This window comes from Triplophysa rosa, linkage group LG10, assembly GCF_024868665.1.
Source record: "Triplophysa rosa linkage group LG10, Trosa_1v2, whole genome shotgun sequence".
In the NCBI taxonomy this organism is placed as follows: Eukaryota; Metazoa; Chordata; class Actinopteri; order Cypriniformes; family Nemacheilidae; genus Triplophysa; species Triplophysa rosa.
Window position 1 is genome coordinate 1026251 of NC_079899.1, and position 22168 is coordinate 1048418.

Here is a 22168-nt window from a genome sequence, read left to right on the forward strand (position 1 = left end):
CATCAACAAACATGATACGTGACAAATATGGCAGTTCATGATTGGTGTGTTGCATTGTGGGTAATATGCGAAGAGCTCCGTCTGACCTTGCCTCGGCTCCAAACAGCCGATAGATACACAGGAAAAGCAGCACGGAGTTGACAAAAGCAGAGGTGACAGCGGAGCTCATGCGGGCGTTTGTGGGCATGTCGGGGTCAGACAGCCGGGAAGCTTCGGGAAGGAGGGGCCGACGTCACGGCCATCACTGACGGACACCAGCTCGCGCGCTCTCACATCTGACCGTCTGCACTTTCAGCGCATATTTGATTCCGTCTTTTGAAGGTGCCACTAAAAAGACTTTCCTTTGTGAATTTTGCGCAGCTATTTACATGTCTGCGGAAGTAACGCTGATGTCCTGTGACAGCCGGGCGCGCGTGATGCTGCGGCACGAGCCAATGAAAATCCAGACGAGAGACATCTAGAGGCCTTGGGCGCGAGCGGGGCTCTCGGGCGTTTGGTGGCGGAGAATAAGCGTTTCCTCGGGGCGTATATCAGCGCCGGCTCATCTCTCATCATCCTCATGTGTGTGATATAAACACCAACCAGCGGCGCGCACACTCAAGAGTTTGTGTGGAATCACGTTCCATCACCATTAACCCACCAATCACACTTGAGATCTCCACATCTCAGTTGTTTCTCATAGAATCTGCGTCTCAGATGTTCCTCCTGAGTGAAAGAGTCAGAAATGTGTGTGTCATGAGAGTTTGAGAAGAGATGGCGACAATGTGTCAAACTGAGCTCAGATCTAACCTCAATATTAGTGAAGAGCTCGATATCAACTCGTCAAATCCAGATGAGACTCTTCATGTGTTTACACAATGGGTTTATTTCTCCTCTAAGCTATTTGAATAGAAAGATGTGAGATGTTAAATGTCAGCATGAAAGAGAGACCAGTGAGCGGTGTGATCAGATGTGTGGATGCCATCGGTCATTCCTGAAGATGTGTGTGGTGATGATGCCGTCGTGTCCTTGACCTGAAGAGTGTTTGTCAAGAGCGGGTCACTTTACCGCTGCCAAACCACAAGCACAAACAAGAGTCTTGTACCGCAGAGATGTTAGTGACACGCGCCATTAAAATGCTGACCAGCGCGTCCGGACCCAGAGCCGTGTGACCTTCTGACATGAGGAAAGACTGGCATCACGTGTTTGCTGTAGAGAACATGGCTCTTCTCTACACGTGTTGAGCTGCCATCACACGCTCAGCGTTCTCATACGCTCATCCATCCTCTGAACATGTGTGACAGTCTTCCATGACCGATCTAGCCTTCTCTCTTTTGAAAAAGTCTTTTAAAGAGATTTAAACATGGCGTTTCGGGTCACTTCTTGTTCTCTGCTAACACTGAAAATGTCCTATTAAAGAAGTAATTCACTCAAAAATGTAAAAGTAACGTCTGTAAAAGTGTAATAATTAAAGAGAAATGTCAAATAAATGAAATAAACGAGGCTTTTCTGTCCCACACAGTGTTGCATTACTTTCATTAATACTTATGTGACCATTTTCATTTTTCATTTCATCGTTTCTATATATTTTAGTTTTAGTTTTCATTGATTCTTTTTTAGTGGGTAAACGTACGCTTATTTCGCTTTATTGATCAGACAACATTTTTCTTTCTTTTCTTTTTTCAAATAATGGCCTATATTTGATTTGACTTCAGCTAACAGAAGTGTTTTATTGGTTTTAATAATAACCTCACACAGTCTTTTGTAGAAAAGCGTTGCAGAAATATTCTGTCGAATTTCTTCCTTTTGTTCTTCTGTGTGGTAGAAAGCAACAATATGCAGGACGGGTTGTAAACAGCTCAAAGGAAATGTGTGTTTTTTGCAGTGTGAGGGTCTTAAAAGTTGTGTTGTTGTAAAACTGTTGGTTGGTTGTGAGGAGTTAAATGAAATGCTGGGTTTTCTGACCCCTATGAATATTAATAGTCTCTCTCTCGACTGGATTAAAAATGCATGCGGCATTGTAGTTGTTGATCAGATTTTGGACGCTCATGCAAATTGGCCTGTCGTCCGTGTCATGCGAGACGATGAATAATGTAGCTGTGTTGTATATTCAGGGCCACGTCACTGACAGTCAATTAACAGGTTTGACTGCTGTGTGAACTCTTGCGTTTGAACTGTTAATTTATGTAAATCATATTTCCCAGATCTCCTCCTGGATCACCTGAGCGAAGTCTCTTAATAATTGATCAGCGCGCACCTGTTCTACACTTTCAATATTAGAATAGCGAAGGGCTCTCGCCGTTTGATATTCAAAACCATCAAATCTCTGCCTTTTATGACGCCCTGAAACCTCTCTCGGCCGTTTGAAGCATCTCTCCGCCCCGTCCCGTACGATGGGGATTCGGAGCAGAAGGTCTGATGGCGGCTGATGGCTCGTAACCCAAATGCCAATGACGATTTGTCGTCTGCGTGATGCGCGTGTGCGGCGGTGGCGTTCTCCCCGCGCCGGATAACGCTCGCAGGTAAATGATGCGGTGATTGATCTGTCATTTGAAAGCTGTAACCCCCCCCCACCCCCCGTCCCGGTAATTCGGCGCGGTCCGGGCAGATGCTGAAGATTCATCAAAGTTGACAAGTGAACCCAGGAGCGGAGAATCGCGAGGAACTCGTGCCATTATGGAAATGGATGTGACTGAATCCTCCCCCCAGCAACGCCGCGTTTGTTGATCTGTTACTTCCGCAGCACATCTCGCAAAATGCTGATTTCTGTACGGAGAGGACAAATGAGCGTGATCGCACGTTTAATAAACATTCAGCTCTTTATTCTTTATGGGCTTTCTTCAAATTTCTGCAGTTTTGGAAATCATCTTGACTAATAGGGATGCAACGATTCACTCAGCTCACGATGCGATTTATTTCAAAAAAATGAGCTGAGACAAATTAGACATGAACAACTGCCCTTTGATTATTTCTCAAATGCTGCACATTTATTTGTAAAATAAAAATATGTTTGATGTCAAATAACTAAACTAAAATGCAATTTAAAACAAATTTCCGAATCCAATAAAAAACAAATACTTTTATATAAACAAACTAAGACTTTGTCTGTGCTTTTCTTGGATTTTGTTGCATTTCAGAAATATCAGCATCTCCACGTTTTGCGATAAACACAGCGGCCCCCGCTGTTCAAAGCGTGAATTACAATTCGGATAACTTGAATCGTCATGTATTATAATCGCGGCGGTGACTCTCTACATCCCTGTTGAATAATAAAGCACAGGTTTATTCATGTATACGGTTTGTGTATTTCACGTGGAACACAAGGGAAGATATTTTGAGAAATGTCTCAGTTCAGTGGGGTTCGGTGTTCTGAAGAGGAAATCTGTGAACCCATGAACTCTCTAGCGGTGAAATGATGACACAACAGCTGCACTGAGTCTGATGCCAGTAATCTTTCATACCTGTGCAGGCGTGCTGATGGACTGTGTGTTTTAATTGACACACGTGCGCTAAACACAGGAGCAGAGCTTGACTTATCAGCGGCAGCCGGAGGATGTGACCCTCGGTGTTTTCTGCATCTCTGATGTGTATTTTTAGCTCGAGGATCCTTCAGGACAGAGAGATTGCGGCTCATTATCACATTGTTATTAATGCGTCTGATGATTTGTGCTGCTGTGCTGAAGGTGTGAAAGGAGAACGCACAGGTGATAAAATAACAATGAAGGTGCAGCGTGTTAATTGATGCTGGGCTGTTCGACACCAGCGCTTTAATAAACGTCATTACACCGATGTCACATATGATCACCGCATTATCATTTACAGCACTTTCTAATGAAGGGAAGTTTCGGGGTCAATGAAAAGAGCTCTGGAGCATGAAAGAAAAGAAATTCTATCGAACAAAACTGCTGATCAAAAAACATCCGAATAGAAGAAAAGTGTTTAGACCTCAAGAAGCTGCTTGAGAAAAGACTGAAAATGATGAAATATAACAGTTTCTGTCAGGACCACTGTCGCCGAATATTTCAACAATAGCCATATTTAAGGTTGGCGGAATGAAGGTTTTCTGGGCGAAGTCTCCGCCAGAGCGGGAGCGCAGCACTACATGTCCCGTCCACCTGAAGGACCAGAGCACTTCACGGTGCGTAACAGGATTGAATTCAAATGATCCGATGTGCTGGAGATGGGATGGAGGTGGGTTCTGAGTGCGGCACGACTAAGCAGCTGATAAGGAGTAAAGAAGTGAAACTGAAATAGGACGCACCCTGCGTTCCACTCAGCATACTATCCGTCCTAAATAGTATTCGAAAGTAGAATTAGCATGTCCCAATCATAGTGTGTTGAAAATAGTATTCCAAAGATGAACCGGATGGTCTACTTACTAGTTCCGGTAGAAATTGGAAGTGCAGAACGATGCAGACTCTGACGGCTGATATTACCCACAACTCACCGCCAGTTTAGTGACGCTCCACTGCGTTAATAAATGATGCAACTGATGCGTCACTGAATGAAGAAATGTAAGTATACAGTAAACATTACAAACGAAAGAATCAATGAATAAACTTTGCTCTTGTTCTCTTTATATTGACTTATTTACTTTTATTTGATCTTAATCTGTATTTCTGCATGTTTATATTTCATTTTTCTGTGCTTTGGCAATGTAAACATGTGTTTTATCATGCCAGTAAAGCTTCTTTGAATCTCGAATAATACCTCAATGGAAAGACGAGCTGTATTTTGATGTGAGTGACAGCTATTGGCCACAATGTTGTCTAGGCAACAACGGCCACTTCCGCTTCCTGTTAGTAGGGCTGCGTCCGAAATCAGCTACTTCCATACTATATAGTAGGTGAAAATGAGTATGAGTCATGAACAGTATGTAAGAAACCTCAGTGTGCAAAAAGCAGTAGGCGAGAAATACCCCGATGGTCTACTAACTTCCGTTGTGTCGTCACAGCGTATGTAACACTTGTGTGTGATGTGTTTCAGGTGGATGAAGTTGTGCTGTGTGCGGGACAGATCGCTCTTGTACCCTGTACCCTCCGGCTGGTGGACGGATGTGTGGCTCTTCAGACTCGACTCTGTTTCAGTCACATGGAGAAAGTCCTGAACGCCGTGGATTCAAACCTCACGCTCAATCACGTGATTCACATTCACATATACGTCACACACCGTAAACACATCGCCACCGTCATGACCGCCTGGAGGAGAAAACTCCACAGCATCCGGGTGAGTTTCATCTCATCAGAAGTGGTCGTTCGGTTCATCACAGGAGATCCTCTTTTCTCTTTGGTTTCTGATGGAGTTAGGGTTCTTTGGTGCTGTTTAGTCTGAGTTTAATAGACACACAATATTCAGTTACAGAGCAAAATGATGTGAATGTTCAGGGCTCCAGGAACAGAAAGATCAAGGACAAAATTCAAAAGACCTTTTATCATCTTTAAAGTTTGAATCTTTACAAAACACGAGAATATAAAGTTGATTATTGTAAATGATTATACATTATATTTTTTAAATATACTACATAAACATGCATTGTTTTTTTAGGATTTATTTTGAATAAAATATAGTACAAACAATTTAAAAGTATTAAATGGAAGAAAGAGATATATTGGATGGCTTCGATTTCGGCTGATTGGGTCACGTGACTAAACATGTTTTCAAATTGATCCACTTCGGTGGCAACATGTTTTTCCTCAGAAGACAAATCACAATGACAATATGTAAGGGATAATCCACGGCTAGCCGTGCGTTAAAGGGTTTTAATGCACGACGTGGAGGCCAAGAACCACCCGACGCAAAGCCAATCAGCTAATAAAAGCGGGTTATACCATGGTCTGTTTGCATACTGGATTCTGATTGGCTGGAAGGTGTGCATTAAAACCCGTTAACGCACGGGTAGCTCCAGTAAGTTTGATTACATTTGAATTTAACTGACAAAATCACTGTCATCTTCACCTGTGATCTAAAATTTCACTGTAAACAGCAGTAAAAGATTTAACTTGGCAAAGTTAAGGCCGCTTCGAGTCGGGTGGTTCTTGGCCTCCACGTCGTGCATTAAAACCCTTTAACACACGGCTAGCTGTGGATTATCCCGCTTATACCATGGTCATTTGCCAAGTGAAAGCTGTTATTGATGTTTACAGTGTCATGTTTGATCAGACAGGTGAAAATGTTATATTGTCAAGGTTTTAATGCACACCTTGCAGCCAATCAGAATCCAGTATTCAAACAGACCATGGTATAAAATAGAATCGAATCTTAGTCACTTTATCAACACGTTTTCATGTGAATAATCCGTATCGTTGTATTGTTTGACGTGTATTTCAGAGCGCCTGATAAACCTCCGGAGACTCGACATGTCTTCTACAGTATTTACATGTTAATTGATGAAAATCTCCTCATGAATATAAACTGTTGATTTGTAGCTGAAAGTGAACTCGCGGGATCAGACTCATGAAAAGTTGATATTGTGAGAATGTGTGTAATGATATGGAGGCAGATGTGGTCGTCGTCCCCCCGCACCGGAGCTCTTCAGAGGGCTTATCCGTCCCCCCGCGCACGCCCACCCGTCTGTCTCTCTGATCTCTGACTTCACGTGACTCATGAGAGATCTGTTCATGTCTCCGACACTTCTATTGATGACATCACGAGTGAATTATGAAGATTATTGAGAGTTCACATATTTCAGACTCTCTCCTGACTCCCTCAGTCTACACACGATTCACGGGTTTAGACGATTTAGTGTTTATTCATCACTAAAGTCTTAACACATTTACTTCTTAACTGTTATTATAAATGTATCAGTGATGAATTCATCATGCCGTGTCAAAGATCTGTAATAATGTTATTTTAGTTGCATAAAATTAACCTTTTCGAAACGTTTCTGTTCGTTGAAATCAAATCAAATATTGACCTAAAAATGATCGTAAAATCTTAAACTAAATGAAAAATTGAAAGTTGCCTCAAAAATAAACTGAAATAAGTTTAAAGCACTAAAATTATAATAATAAACAAGAACTAAAATAAAAACAACATAAGTCAACAAATCAATTATACATTGACAAATGCATGCAGAAAAATTGCTAAAACTTGAACTAAAATGAACTAAAAGTCTAAAAATAAAAGCTCATTTAAAATATGAATAAAGTTCAAATCAAAACTATACAAAAAAAAAGAAATGTATAATATCACAGTATACCATGCCATGATATATTTTCCCTTAAGTTCGTGTTTCTTCGTGTGTTTGTCACATTTAAACCAGAATGAACTTCAATCCTGACCTAAAGCGGACATTAACACATCAATTATAGATGAACTCATCCACCAGAACAGAGTTTATATTGAACTAAACATTCATTGTCTCAAACTCTGTCCTTATTGGCATTATTCATGTCTGGTTGTGTTTACACATCGCACGTCATGTTTCTGTGTTTGTTCACTGTGAATGTTTTCTTGAATTACGGCTGAAGCGTTTATGATGTGTTCAGGTGTATGATGTGATGATACCAGGTCATCTGTAAACACTCTCAAGCGTTTAGAATCTCTCTAATCAGCCATGTGATGATGATGAGGACGATGATGAGGATGAGCGAGTTTTCAGGGTTAATTGGCGTCACGTGGAGCGTTTAACCTCTCACACGTCTGTGCGGTTAGAAACTTTGAAAGATGTTCTCATGTTGACTCTGTTTGTAATGAGTCACATTACTATTCTCTCGTCGTGCGTTTCTCATCACGGGTGTCAGCACTCATCACCGGATTCATGTCGACATGTAAGAGACGAATCGCTACTGTTTGTCAAACAGCATTAACACCAGTGTTGGGTGTAACTAGTTACTAAGTAATTAGTTACTGTAATTTAATGACTTTTCCCTTGAAAAAGTAAAGTAAGGGATTACTCTTATTTTTTCTGTAATTTAATGACAGTTACTTCTGATGTAATTAAACTAAATACTGTGTGTAATATATGTGAGTGCAATAGTGGAATTGACATCAAAATTCAGAGTCTAACTTTAAAATCTGTGCTTTAATGTTTAATTCTCACATTTGTAATACTTTGGTCAGTTAATAAGAGTACTTTATGTAGTTTATATTATTTATTTGAATGAATTGAAAGAGCCGTTTCATGTATATCCTTGAATCACTTAACTCATCAAGGTTGATGTAGGATGTAGAAAGTCATTAGTAATAAGTAACTAAATACTTTTTGGAGAGAGTCATTTGTACAGTAATCTAATGACACTATTGAATATGTAATTAGTAACTAGTAATTCATTACTTTTGAGATAGAGTAACTTGCCCAACACTGATTAACACTTTACATTAAACTAGTACTTTAGAGGAAAAAGAACATCTTTGTCATCATTCAAAACCCGTATGTGACTCTTTCATCTGTGGAACACTGCAGAAGATATTTTGAGAAATGTTTTATGGAAGTTAATGGGGTTCAACAACATTCTTCCAAATATCTTATTTTGTGTTCTGCAGAAGAAAGAAACTCATACAGGACGCAAGGATGAATGAATGATTTGGCTGTTGGCGCTGGTTCAGACAGACAGTAAGTGATGTTGGGTGTGGAGGCGTGCCGCTGCGGTGGAGAGGACAGTGGGAGTCACGGCCCGCCGCACAAACACACAGAGATCCGTCTCACGCTGAGCTGAAAATGTGCCTGAACCCATCAGCACCCCGCTGACACCCGCTTCTTATTACTGTGTTTACTGTTCCACTCCAGAGACCTACAGGACCTGAGAGAGACAGCCCTGCCATGCAGTAACGTCCGTCTCACTGCTGAACCAAGACTTGGATCGGCAAATTATGCCAACGATACTAATATCCACAAATAAAAGACGAGAGAATTTATAAATGCAGTGAAAGCGGATCATGTTAGCAGTTGCACAGAAATGAGTTCACAAATAGAATCGACTCAAATGCGTCGACAAATATAAAGAAATACTTACAAATGTTATAAATGGCATTCATTTGTGGATCAGAGTTCATTTCAACACTGAATTTCATTTCGTTTTTGAGTGACTCAAACATAAGAATTCCTTCATCATTTATTCACCTTCATGTCATGTCAAACCTGTATGAGTTTCTTTCTTCTGCATTGATCATCAAACAACACTGAACTTCCACATATGAACACAAAACCACCGAGGCATTTCTCAAAATGTCTTCTTTCGTGTTCCACTGAAGAAAGACTCGCACACAGGTCACGAGAGCGAATAAATGACGCAGATTTCTGACTGAACTGTCACTTTAACATTTAACACGTGTCATTGGTGCATTAAACAGTCTGGTGACGAGACACGCGTGTGGACCTGTTATGAAGATGGCGGTTTATTCAGAGGGTTTCGGGGGGTCTCGAGACGGCCGATGCGCTTGAGCGTCACGCTGAGAGTCTGAATGTTGGGGTCACGGGGTCCGCGGCTAAACGCATCAAACAAACCCCTCGGGATCCCACATCAGCCTTATTACTGGCCCTCAGAGCGATGAACAAGTGTTGAGCTGCCTTCATTACGACCCCTCGCTGCTGCTAAGTGCTAATCTCGCGTGCGTATTGTTTACTCCGAGCCGCTGGTTTCATCTGGATGTAAGTGGAGCGGCGGCGAGTGTGATTTATCCCTCGGCGCTTTTCAGTGAGTTTCCAAACAAAGTGTATGTAACCCGTCATTACGCTCCTCTCGTGCGGTGGGACGTGTGAGTGGATGAAAATTGATCCAGCCAATTGAAAAGCAGGTTAAGTGTTTTTGCACATATTGACAGCACAACAAAACGCCGGCGCTATAAAACGCTCATTTAGCCCCCATTAGCAGACGAGTGTCACCCGGTTTTGTGTGAGGACCGCATGGAGCCGGACGAGCGGAGGGCTGATAATGGAGCGCGTGTGCAAACATCTGAACTCTGTAGATTACATCATTTAAAGCCATCACTGACGCCTTCTAAGAAATGTGTCTTGAATTGCTCCCACTTCTTGCGTTCGATGATAAATTGATGACATACTCTTCGAGGTGTACTTACGTGTTCTCAACAGCCCGAAACCTATTTAAACCAGACTGAAGTGGTCTCAACCGGGTTTTGTCGCTTTCCCATTCTGACCAGCTGAAAGTTGCCTAAAACTGAGACAAACCCAGCAAACCGGACCAGCGAGTTTGCAGAAACCGGACCGCTCTGGTTTGCAGCAGGTTGTTTAATGTCTAGACAGAGTTGAAGAGCAAAGGTCCAGACATGGTGCTGCATTGTGAGATGATGCCTCTGCACCGCATGTGTCCTGTGGGACTAGATCAATCCCAGAATGCATTGCAACAAGCAGTCTTAAAGGGACAGATCACTCTGAAAGAACATTCTGTCATCATTAACTCACCCTCGGGTTGTTTCAAACCTGTACACATTTATTTGTTCTGTTAAACACAAAGAAAGATATTTGGAAGAATGTGAGCCATGTTCAGTTCTGTGACATCGTCACTTACCATAAAAACATTTGAGCTTTTTTTGTTCTGTTGAACACAGTGAGATATTTCGAAGCATTTAGGAACGCAAACAGTTCTCGGGCACCTTTGACTACCACTGAATTTTTCCTACTATGGCAGTCAATGATGTCACAGAATTGAAAATTGAAAACATTCTTCCAAATATCTTTCTCTGTAATTTATACAGGCATGAAATGACATGGGGGTGAGGAAATGATGACAGAATTTTCATTTTTGGGTGAACTGTCCCTTTAAAATACAGAGAGGAACTTCCCAGAGAACGTTCCCTTAACGTTAGTATTTGGTTCCCGTCTGATTATTTATTAAAAACCAAATGACAACATTCTACACAGCAAAATCGCCGGTGTTAAAAAAAAAGTCAAATTAACACTCACAGTGTATATGTAGTCCACACCCTCAAAGTGTGGATTATATAAACACTGTGAGAGTTAATTTGACCCTTTTTAACACTGGCGATTTTGCTGTGTAGAATGTTGTTTTTGGGTTTCATTTTTCCAGCCATACAATAACATTCACAGAACATTATTTTTAAAGCACCTAAAAATAACGTCTACAGAACGTCCCGTCATGGGTATTTTCAGTTTACTTGGCAACCCTAAAATAACATTCCCACATTGTTGCAGGGGTGTTTTTACATAGTGTCCCCTAGTGGACATGCTTACTTTAGGGAATGTAAATAGAACCTTGTGCAAACCAAAAACAAACAAAACCATTCTATTTGGATGACGTTTTACCGGCCGACCTTTAAAGCGAACGTTTTGAGAACCACAAACGATAATCTGGGTTTGACTTGTAGAATGAAGCCGTGCTCTGTGAATGTTTAGAACGCGTGTAAGGTTATAGTTCGGTTCGGGTGTTGTCCATGAACGGGAGTTAATGTGTCTCTGTTCACAGCTGGACCGTGAGGAGGCGGAAGCTCAGATTCAAACCAGCGTTGCCGTGGTGTCGTCTTTACCTCGAGGAGCCGCCGTTGAACCGCATGTCATAGCCGTCCTGGATGAACCCAGTGACAGAACTTCCTGTCACATGACATCACAGATAGCGGGCGGCACCGTTGAGTGGGACGTACTGCAGTCCAGCTGCGGCCGATATGCCACGGCGTCTGTGTCCTTGTGTTTGAGAAACCCAGCGGCCGAGCTGACGAGAGCGGAGGACATCATGGATGCTCTGGTGTCTTCAGTCCAGGACGCTCTTGAGAAGACGGAGAAGAATGTCTCAGCGCTGTGCGCCAGAGTTTTCTATCAGAGCCACAACGCATCGCTCACAGAGATGGCCACAGGTACAGCAGCATCCCAGTTTCTTCTGTGGAACACAACATTAGAGAACACCATTAGTGTTGATTTAGATCATTCCGGCTCACGTTCACTCAGACAGAGGCTTACGTGATATTGAGAGTAGGGCTGGGAAAGTTAACGCGTTAATGCATTCATTCATTTACAAACGGCAACAATTAGTTTATGGTGCATTATGTAACGTGTCTGTTCAAGATGGGGGATCAACCCCGGGTCTCTTGTGTTCAACGTCACTGAATGTACTGACTGAGCCGACTTCCCAATAGTGAATCCAAGAGCTGAGGTGACAACAGCATAGAGTCTGAGGTCTTCAACAAAAGGTAGTCTTTAATAAGAGGATAACACAACAAAGACCATAAAACAGACTCGAGGGTCCAAAAACAAAGCATGAACTAGCCTTAGCTTTTCAGCAGGTAACAAAGGCTCAAAACTGAACGAAAGGCATGGCAAAACCCCACTTATATAGGGCAAAACACATGAAGCTCAATGAGTGGTTGTGTTCAGCAGTTGCCTGGAGAGAGGCTCCCCCTGCTGACCAGGAGGACAATAACAGTCCGCTCGTCATTTCTTACACATTAAGGGTACGATCAGACAGAACGCGTCTTTTGCTGTGAGACGCGCCTCTTTTGAATTGTTTTCAGTGGGCAGGGAGCGTTTTGCGCGCTGCATATGCGCGCCGGGCGCCTCGCGTTTCTGCCGCCTGCTGCGCCTCGCGTTTTAGGCGGAGCGCTCTGAGCGACCGAAGTGGAAAAAAACTCAACTCTGAGCAGAAAAGCGCTTGACGTCATGTGCGCTTTTTTCCATTGTCCAATCGGATGAGTGGAGAGGCGGGGCTTCCCTTGTCGCAATGCTCGGAACGCCTGGAGACATGTTGGAGAAACTTGTTGTGGCTGTTTCGGGTTACCTAGCAACATACAAAAAAAACGCTGCGCGCTGCTCTTTTCAAAGAGTCACCAAAAGAGCAGCGCGGCGCGCCTCGCGTTTTCGAACATGAAAAGCGCGTTCTGTCTGATCGTACCCTAACACAGTTTTTTAAGTATTATTTCATTTCCAAAGTCCGTTGCTCACTGGCTCTGAAACGTACAGACAAACCGTGGGTCACAGAAGGGGTGGGAAGGGCTGGGGAATGGCGTCACCACGTGTCTCAACCAATGAGAGCATTTGGGGTTGGCCTAAGACTGCTGAACCAGGAGCACCAGAACATCTGAATAGAAAAACTCTTACATGGACATTTCCTTTTAAATCTCTTCCAGACGGAGGAGTTGATAGAACAATCCACTCCATTTCATCTCCCCTCCTTCAGCCATGCGCTTATCTACCAGTGCCCTCGCCCACAAAGCACTGGTGTAAGAGGCCTATTTAATGCTATCCATGATCAAGCGGAAGGAAATCAATATCCTGCAGAATACAAACATTTCCCCGGCTAACTTGAAGAAAACAGCAACGATAAGGAATTGTGTTGCGTGTATTGTATGCATGTGAGGCTAATGCGGAAAACATGTTTAAACATGCGCGCAAACTACTAAACTGAGTTCTCTTTCACGTCTTCTTACTCTGAAAAGGCCAAATTACCACAAACTTGCGTCAAAATTCCCATATTAGCAAGGGTCCGTGTAAGAGTACTCCGTTTTATGAACGAAACAAAACAGAAGCATCACAGTATATGAGGTCGTACTCTCATTTAGCCCGGTTGTGCCCGAGCGCGATTGTCCCCCCCACTCCCCCGCTGGCCTGCGCTCACATTGCTCTTTTTTTAATGGAATATAACAAAATATTACAGATTTACATAACAAAATGGAATGCAATATAAATTCAACAATTATTATATATATTTTTTTAAAGGGGCATTGGCACAGACGAATAAGACAACAACAACACAAATATATATATATATATATATACAAAAAATAAATAAATAATAATGAAAAAAAACTAAGAAAAATTAAACACTTTAAATAAACACCATATTATTAAATATAGATCATACAAAGGGGAAAATATTATCATAAATTATATTTATCAAATAGATCTAATAGGATTCTAGTTTTTTTTAACCTTTGTTTTTATGTATTGTCTTAAATAATTTTTAAATACAACAAACGGGGGGTGATTTAAAAAACCTACATTTGTGAATAAAAATATTATATGTTAGTGGGGACCTAAACCTGAATACACACAACACATGGGGACTCGTGTCACAGTGGGGACCAAAATTGAGGTCCTCATGGGCACAAAAGCTTATAAATTGTACAGAACGATATTTTTTAAAAATCTAAAAATGCAAAAAGTGTTCTATGATCTTTAGGTTTAGGGGTTGGGTTAGGGATAGGGGATAGAATATACAGTTTGTACAGTATACAACTCAATACGCCTATGGACTGTCGCCAAGGAGATAGTAAAGCAGACGTGTGTGTGTGTGTGTGTGTGTGTGTGTGTGTGTGTGCGTGCGTGCGTGCGTGCGTGCGTGCGTGTGTGCGTGCGTGTGTGTGTGTGTGCGTGTGTGTGTGTGCGTGTGTGTGTGCGAGTGCGTTTTGTCTGGGTTAAGAGCACATGGGATCATGTTTAGAAAAGCAGGTGCATGAGCTCATATAATCCCGTGATAGTATTCTGCTCTGTTCTCTCATCTCAGTCTTTCATGAGCCGATGAACATAAATCACACTGTCACCTCATGTTTTATTTCAGCTAATACAATCCAAACATGTGCGGTATGAAAACAGGTTTACTCTTAAACTGCTGTTGGAAGAATGTGTTTGTGTGTTTCACTTTCTTTTAATAAAAGTGTCTGTTGTAGATGTGCGGTCAGTGTCCTGCATGTGAAATGAAAATCTCAAACGTGAAGATCATTGAATGACTGAACTTCACGTTAAACGAGTTTGTCATAAACTGATCTGGATGAATCCATCAGTGGATAAATGACTGTGAAGTTGATCAATAGAACGTGTAGAGAAACGTTCTCTTGAACTGGATTCACCGAGTCGGTGTCTTTTGTAACTGTGATTGTTTTGTAGCAGAACTGAGCGAATGTCACTTCATTAACGGACGCGTGTCCCTTTAAAGCAGCAGACGTGACATGAAAGGTGCGTTTGATGGACGGATGAAGGTTACGGTGTCATACAGTCGTCTCATTGGACAGCGCTGTTGTCCACCGCTGATCTGATGGTGTTGAAAGCAGAGAACCACAGGCTGTAAAACACAAAGATGAAAGCTTGCTTTTGTATTCACGCTGGACTCGATTACTCAACACGCCGTCTCTGCGGCACGCTGAGCGTGTTCTTACTGAAAGACATTTCACCTTCGTCTGATGGTCTCTTTCACAGTTCTTCTTCAAAAAAAAACACGTTTTAAACTGCTCCATTTCACTTTCTTGTGTGTGATTGGACTTAAAAAGGTCACGTGGACACATCCGCATCCCAAAAGACAGCGTGTCGACAACCCAAAGCAAAGCCATCGAGCGTGCGTGTGTGTGTGTGTGTGTGTGTGTGTGTGTGTGTGTGTGTGTGTGTGTGTGTGTGTTTGTAATGAGATGATTTGTTGACCGATGTGGACATGAGAGAAAGTTGAAGTCCCTGTCGTGCTTACAGACCTCAGGATCAATTCCACCGGACAAACTGCTAATCTGTTGCTAATGGCTAACTAAAGATTTTCTTCTCCTCTGTGGATACAGACGTGTTTGGTGACGTGCAGACATATGCTCGTGTGTTATTCGAGCGGAGACATGCAGCTGTCCACCATTTCACCAGTCAATACTTCAGGAACGCCGTGTGGTCAGGGCTAGGAGGATTGACTCTGAATGTGTGTCATGTGATCTTAAAGTGATTGTGGTTTTCTCCGTAGGGTTTGAGAGGCGTCTGAGGAAGGTTCTGGAGCGATCGGCTCCTGCGGTGGCTCTGGTTCCCGTTCACCATCTGCCCGAGCGTTGTGTTCTTCACATGTGCTGCTGGATGAGCGTTTAGTGCCGAGCTTTTAGAGCTTCACCTGACAACACCAATCAATGTTATCATCTGGAAGTCAGCTCTAATGTCTGACGCTTTAGTCTTGTGGACAGTATTTCTTGTGTCTAATGTTGTTGTACGGAGGAGTGCGAGCAGGAACAGCCGGTGTTCACTACCCTTCTCACTTCATGAAGTCGCTACAGAAGCTGTTCGAAGAACATCAGAAGATTTCACAGACACACAGAAACTGTGAATTACACGAAATGATTCTGTCAAACATTCACCTGCACGTGACTCAATAAATCTCAGTTAAATCAACTTGATAAATGTCAATGAGTGCTTAAAAAGTCTTCGACCCACTTCATTTTCTCACATTTTCTTATGTTGCTGCCTTGTGTTAAACTAATTCAAAAGACTTTTTTCCATTTCAATCCTCACTCCATACACCATAATGTCGGAGCAAAAAACACAGATTTGTGACAACTTCGCAAATTTATGAAAAAGAACAAAACTGAAATAAGAGCATTGCATCATTATTCATCCCCTTTTCCGGGACACTTGAAATTGAGCTCGGAATCATTCCAGTTTTGCTTGTTGATGTTCCTACACCTCGACTGGCACTTTCAATTGAACGAGTGATTTGTAAAGGCATGCACCTCTCAATAAAAGGTCGAATAGCTGAAAATACATATTATTTTATTACATATTAGAGCAAAAATCAAGCCATGAGGTCAAAAGAACTGCCAGTAGAGCTCTGAGACGTGATTATATCAAGACAGATCTGAGGAAGACTAGGAATAAATTCTGCTGTATTGAAGGCTCCATTAAGCATGAATAGAAGTTTGAATAACACTTTACTTCAAGCCTTTATGCATAATGCATTATAAAGGGTTATTAAAGGGTATGGTGCATTATAACTGTGTGTTGTAATACATTAAATGTTGTTTTAAAGAATTATAACCAAATGAAAAATGCAAAGTGTATATTGCGTTATGATGTAGTAACTGTAGTTACAAATATTCATGAGATATTACAATGCATTATAAGGTGCATTACACATCAAAACTACTTTTATAGACCGATTCATCGGACACGCGCACGCCTGACCCCCGTTAACTTCCGGTCTGTGTTTGGCTAGTGTCTAATGATATAACTATTTATATTTTATTTAATTTATGTTCAAATAAATGTATATGATTATTTTATTCTATAATAATTGTTTTAAATAAAAGACTTGTTGAATTTTGTTGCATGTTCATTTGATGAAATAAACAGTTTGTTGATTGGGTCCTGTAGTTCGGTGGCATTAAAGAAGCGTATAGTACACTCACTGACATCTAGCGGTTGAGCTTGGTATCGCAGTCTAAACTCAGAATATTGGAAATACAAGTTAGCCAAACTGTTCTTCTCGGTTTCTTTTGATTGTTATCAGAAATAATCACCAGGCGCTCTCTATTGTTTGTGAATGTGTACCGGAAGTTCAGCTGGGGTCACAAAAGAACGCATGCGCAGTAACGTTTGTTTATGCTGTTCAGATGAAACCGTCTACAATCCTTTATACATCCTTTAAAGCGGAGGTAACACAACAGTAGTATTGCATACGCCTACTTCATATTTAGAAGGATTTAGTTTGATCAAATTTATAAAAAACAGACACAGCTGTACGATTATTTCCGAAAACAATCGAGTGGCGGAACTGCAGCATGAGCACACAATACATCACCGCATTATTCCTGCATAACTGTTGATTCACTATAAGTTCGTGTGGTGTACCTTAGGCACGTACACGGCGATTGCCAAGAAAACACAGACATATGACACGTTAAGTTTCACTTACCGTGGGCGTGCTCTTTTTCTCGTTTTCGCTGGATGACGCGTGGGCGGCTTTTCCGGGAGAATTGTCCAATAAGGGACTAAGAAAAATTGAGACGGGAGAAATTTACAGAAGGACAAACATCACCGCAACACTCCACCAATCTGGGCTGTATGACAGAGTGGCCAAACGCAAGCCTCTCCTCAGTGAAGAAACGTGAAATTTGACCAAAAAAAATGAAAGAATCTTTCAAACTGTCAGAAACTAGATTCTCTGGTCTGATTAATTCTTAGTTTTTAATCATCATGTCTGGATGAAACCAGGCGCTGCTCATCACCTACACAAGTTCATCTAACATGCAGCATCATGCTGTGGAGGTGTTTTTCAGCAGCAGGGACTGCGGGATTTGTCAAGGTAGAAGAAAGGCTCAACAACACCAAATAAAGGCTTGATGAAAACCTGGTCCAGCAGAACCTCGGACTGGCCAGACGGTTTGCTCTTAAACACTAGTGTCCTTGAGGCTTGAACCCAACTGCACATCTCTGCAGAAAGCTGAAAATGTCTGTCTGATGGTCTCCATCTAGCCTGACGGAGTTTGAGAGGGTCTGAGGAGTCAAGGTGAAACTTGCGTTGAAATGCGCGATGATGCTCACGAGCGCTTTGATGTGACGCGCTTCTACCTCCAGTTTTGGGAGACGCGTGAGGAGTCACCAGAGACGCGCAGTGCAGAAACAAGCCCGAGAATAAACAAACCTAAAGACAGAGAGTCGCAACACACTAAAAGTGCTCATCTAATAGAGAGTGAAGAGCAATAAAGACCTACAGTACAGACCCCATGAACACCAGTTCATAACACTAGTCATATACTGTACTCTCATTGTTTGTGCATATTCATACTTTACTGTTTTATATGTTGTCTATCTTCCTACTGTATACATATGATATAGCCAGAAGATAAATATGAATAAATAATACATCTGATTATCAGAACTACATTTTCATAACTTGCCTACATTTTAACTATGGTGAGCATTTAAATGAACTGTAATAAATAAATTAGTTAAATCAATCTAAGAAAAATGAGGTATAAAATATAGAATTATAATGGGAGATTGTTTCATGAAATATATCGTTACCGTGAAATAAAATAGCTCATTCCGTGAAATAGATTTTTGGCCATTCCGCCCACCTCTAGTTTGAGGGTATCAAAACTTTTCATAGGCACTGTACAATCATTAAAGATATTTCATTAGTTTTAACTCGGATGTGTGTTATGATCGGAATCAAACTCAAATGAATTGCAGTTTTAACAACAATGACGGATTGTGCAGAAAGGTGTGTTTTGTACTGAAGTGTGTGTGTGTGTGTGTGTGTGTGTGTGTGTGTGTGTGCGTGCGTGCGTGCGTGCGTGCGTGCGTGCGTGCGTGCGTGCGTGCGTGCGTGTGTGTTGCATTGTTGTGTGTCACATTATATACAGTTCAGCTCTTTACAGATTTGTTTTGTTTGTTTTTTAAAGTGTTGAATTAACCACATATTTCTCACAGGGTACTGAAGACTTTTTTACGTAATATGTCATATTGTCTAATCATCTCTACAGTATGTCTTTATTGCTTGAGTTTGTCAGTTCTTCACGTGGAGTGTGTTTCAATAAAAGCTCTCTTTGTCTCTGTGTATAAATGCGGACTCTTTGAAAGGATCAGGGTGAATGTGAGTATTGTGTAGAGCAGTGTTGTGTTTTTACAGAGCTGTATTTAGTGGAGTGTGTTGCCCTCTGGTGGCTGTTAGAAGTGTGTGACAGCACGGCTGTCTGGGGCCCGTTCTTCGTACCTCACTAACTCAGTTAACTGGATTTGGTTGTTGATGATTTCGCATGATCTTGGATTGTTCGGTTCTTCGACGCTCCTCCTGGACTTGGTGTTTTAGCAACAGGTCCGTTAGTTTAAACCAGGCTTATTTCATGTAAACAGGATTAGATCGCGGTCACGATGCAGTCAAATCGGCTTCATTCATACAAAAGCAACTTGTTGTACAAGGTACATGATTAATAGAAAGAGCTTTGCGAATTTAAAATGTAATTAACGCAATGTTTTGCTTTTAGAACATTATTTATTGTAATGTAATATAATATATTTAGAACAATTTTTGTTTCTCATTTACTGTGAAAAGTCTTCGGTGAGGACCGAAATAAATGAATGAATAAATAAAATATTGTTTTTTTTCTTGTAAAGGAGATATTCGCATATAATATAAAAATATAAAAAAGAGATATAAAAGCTCAGACAAGTGCATATGATATGGGGGATTTATAAAAAATGCAGTCTGTCTTGCCATTTGCAAATTTGTGGTATTTCAGTCTCTTAAGACCCCATCTTAATTAATATGATATAAGGGAACTAAAGATTCATGATCATGTCAATGAGCATTATGTGTCTTGATTGATGTCATAGACTGCATCATAGGCCTCTGAGGCCTCATGTTATTTTCTGAAAATAAATTATGATATTTGCAGGTAATATTCATTTTAATATTAGTAATCGTATTAAGCAAAAAGTAATTGAATCAATAAGGAAGCTGACTGATTAATCTCTTAGATGGTGTGTGACCTAATGTGCACCTACAGTATCACCAGCACTGAAGCAGAATGAGCTGAACCTGCACGAGTCAACAATCTTCAGTCACATCTATGATGAAGACACCATTCCCTGACCCAAACCTGTTACGCTGCAGCCCTAGCCAGGCCAGGATCATGAAATGACCTTTGGGCAACTGAGAGGAACGAAGGATTTCAGTGTATCAGACGTGCCTGACAGGGCCTGTACTGTGTCATGTGCTACACTACACACATCATCAGAAAACAGAGGAGACCTGTGAGGGAGGTACAGCCTGATGATGATCTCTAAACCACTACAGACTGAGCTTCATCAGATACCACTTTTGCTATACAGTTTTTTATTATTCTTATATAAAAAGCAACACAAACATGCATTATGCCCACATGCATTTTACTTTTAATCTCCATGGATAATAGGCAGGTATCAGTGTCATCTTTTACCTGCAATAAGAGATGATAGGTCAGTAAACAATATAGAAATAGTTACTTAGATCTCCAATCTTTTTCAAATGAAATCTCCAGTTTAAGGTTTGTGTTCTTTATATTGTCAAGGTCAATGTTTTGAAGTTCTGGCTTTTGAATTTGCACATATCCAACCGTTACAAGACTTACACATGGATGTGCCTTGTGCCTTTTGTGGAGTGAAATAAACAATTCACAATACATTAAAAGCAATAAAATAGCACAACAAAACCATATTTTCCACTATCTATACCACTTTTCTGTGCAGACTCAGCAGATGTAAAAGCCATTCAGATGATGTGAACTCCTGCAACTGCGTTAATCCAATTTAAGAAATGTTATTGAAACGGACAGTCCTCCAGACACTTTCCTCAGTATCCCATGCAGTGAACACTAATGGGTATGAAACACTTTATTTTGTGGGGAAAACACCATCTCATTGCAATTAACCATTAAAAAAGATCATTTATAAAAAAAGAACTTAAAGTTAGTTTATCAAAATATACAACTTCAGTTTACAACTGCTTCAAACTGTAATACATATCTCTTAAAGTAATCTGTCTGTGCATCCTTTGAAGTGTTCCTGACATTTTAATAAGGTTTTAAAATTTGTCATAATCTTTAAGCAGCGGTAAAAAAAAACTATGGAAGTAACTGCGTCTTTTGACGTAACAAACAGCCAATAGCAGCGCTGCTGATCACTAGTTCTTCTATCGATATATGCTGCCTTTCCAATTAAATCCAGATATACTAATCGTACACAAGAGGTGCATTCGAAGAACTGAATTATCCAGATCATTAGGTCATCTCGGATATTTCATTTGATCTTGGATGTAGTAAGCGATGTACGAAGAACGGGCCCCAGATCTGACTGAATCAATATAAACTGATCAAATATCATCAAGATATTCCGATGATTCCTGTTTACTTCAGGCAGTCGTGGCCTAATGGTTAGAGAGTGGGACTCGTGACCAGAAGGTTGCCGGTTGGATTCTCAGGGCCGGCGGGTAACGACTGAGGAGCCCTTGAGCAAGGCACCTGACCCCTACTTGCTCCCCGGGCGCTGCAGTGATAGCTGCCCACTGCTCCAGGAGTACGTGTGTTCACTACTCTCTGGATGGGTTAAAAGCAGAGGTCACATTTAGGGTATGGGTCACCATATCTGACTAATAGGTCACTTTCACTTCACTTCACTTCTGCAGAGAATAAACCGTGAAGTCTATTCATAGCTGATCTCCATCTCTGTCCTACGCAAAACCAAAGCCAACGCACCTTCTGCCATCTTATCTACGGGTAAAGACTATAACTACACGCGCACTCATCCTCACCTGTGTTCATGGTCCTTCAGTGTTATGTTTGCACAGTTTGTCGCCCACAGTTGTGTCTGTTTCACACTGGTCATGTGAGTATATTTTGCGCTGTTTCAGGTGTGTAAAGAGAACCTCTGACAAAAGTCTGTCATGATACTCACCCTTTAGTCGTTTCACGACCCGTACAACATCTTAGAAGAACACAAATTAAAATCGTTTTCATGACTCCACCACAGACAGCAACATAACATACAATCAAAGCATGGAAAGTTTGTGAAGAC

General features: G+C 41.3%; 1 protein-coding gene across 1 annotated transcript in view; it reads left to right on the plus strand.

Moving 5' to 3' along the window:
- dph6 (diphthamine biosynthesis 6) overlaps positions 1-16993 on the plus strand; it is a 43605-nt gene extending 26612 nt beyond the window's left edge. The window contains exons 13-15 of the mRNA XM_057343240.1: positions 4966-5205; positions 11361-11745; positions 15594-16993. Coding sequence (XP_057199223.1) covers positions 4966-5205; positions 11361-11745; positions 15594-15712 — 744 coding nt within the window. The 3' untranslated portion in view covers positions 15713-16993. The remainder of the gene's footprint in view (positions 1-4965; positions 5206-11360; positions 11746-15593) is intronic.
- Positions 16994-22168: the final 5175 nt, after the last annotated feature.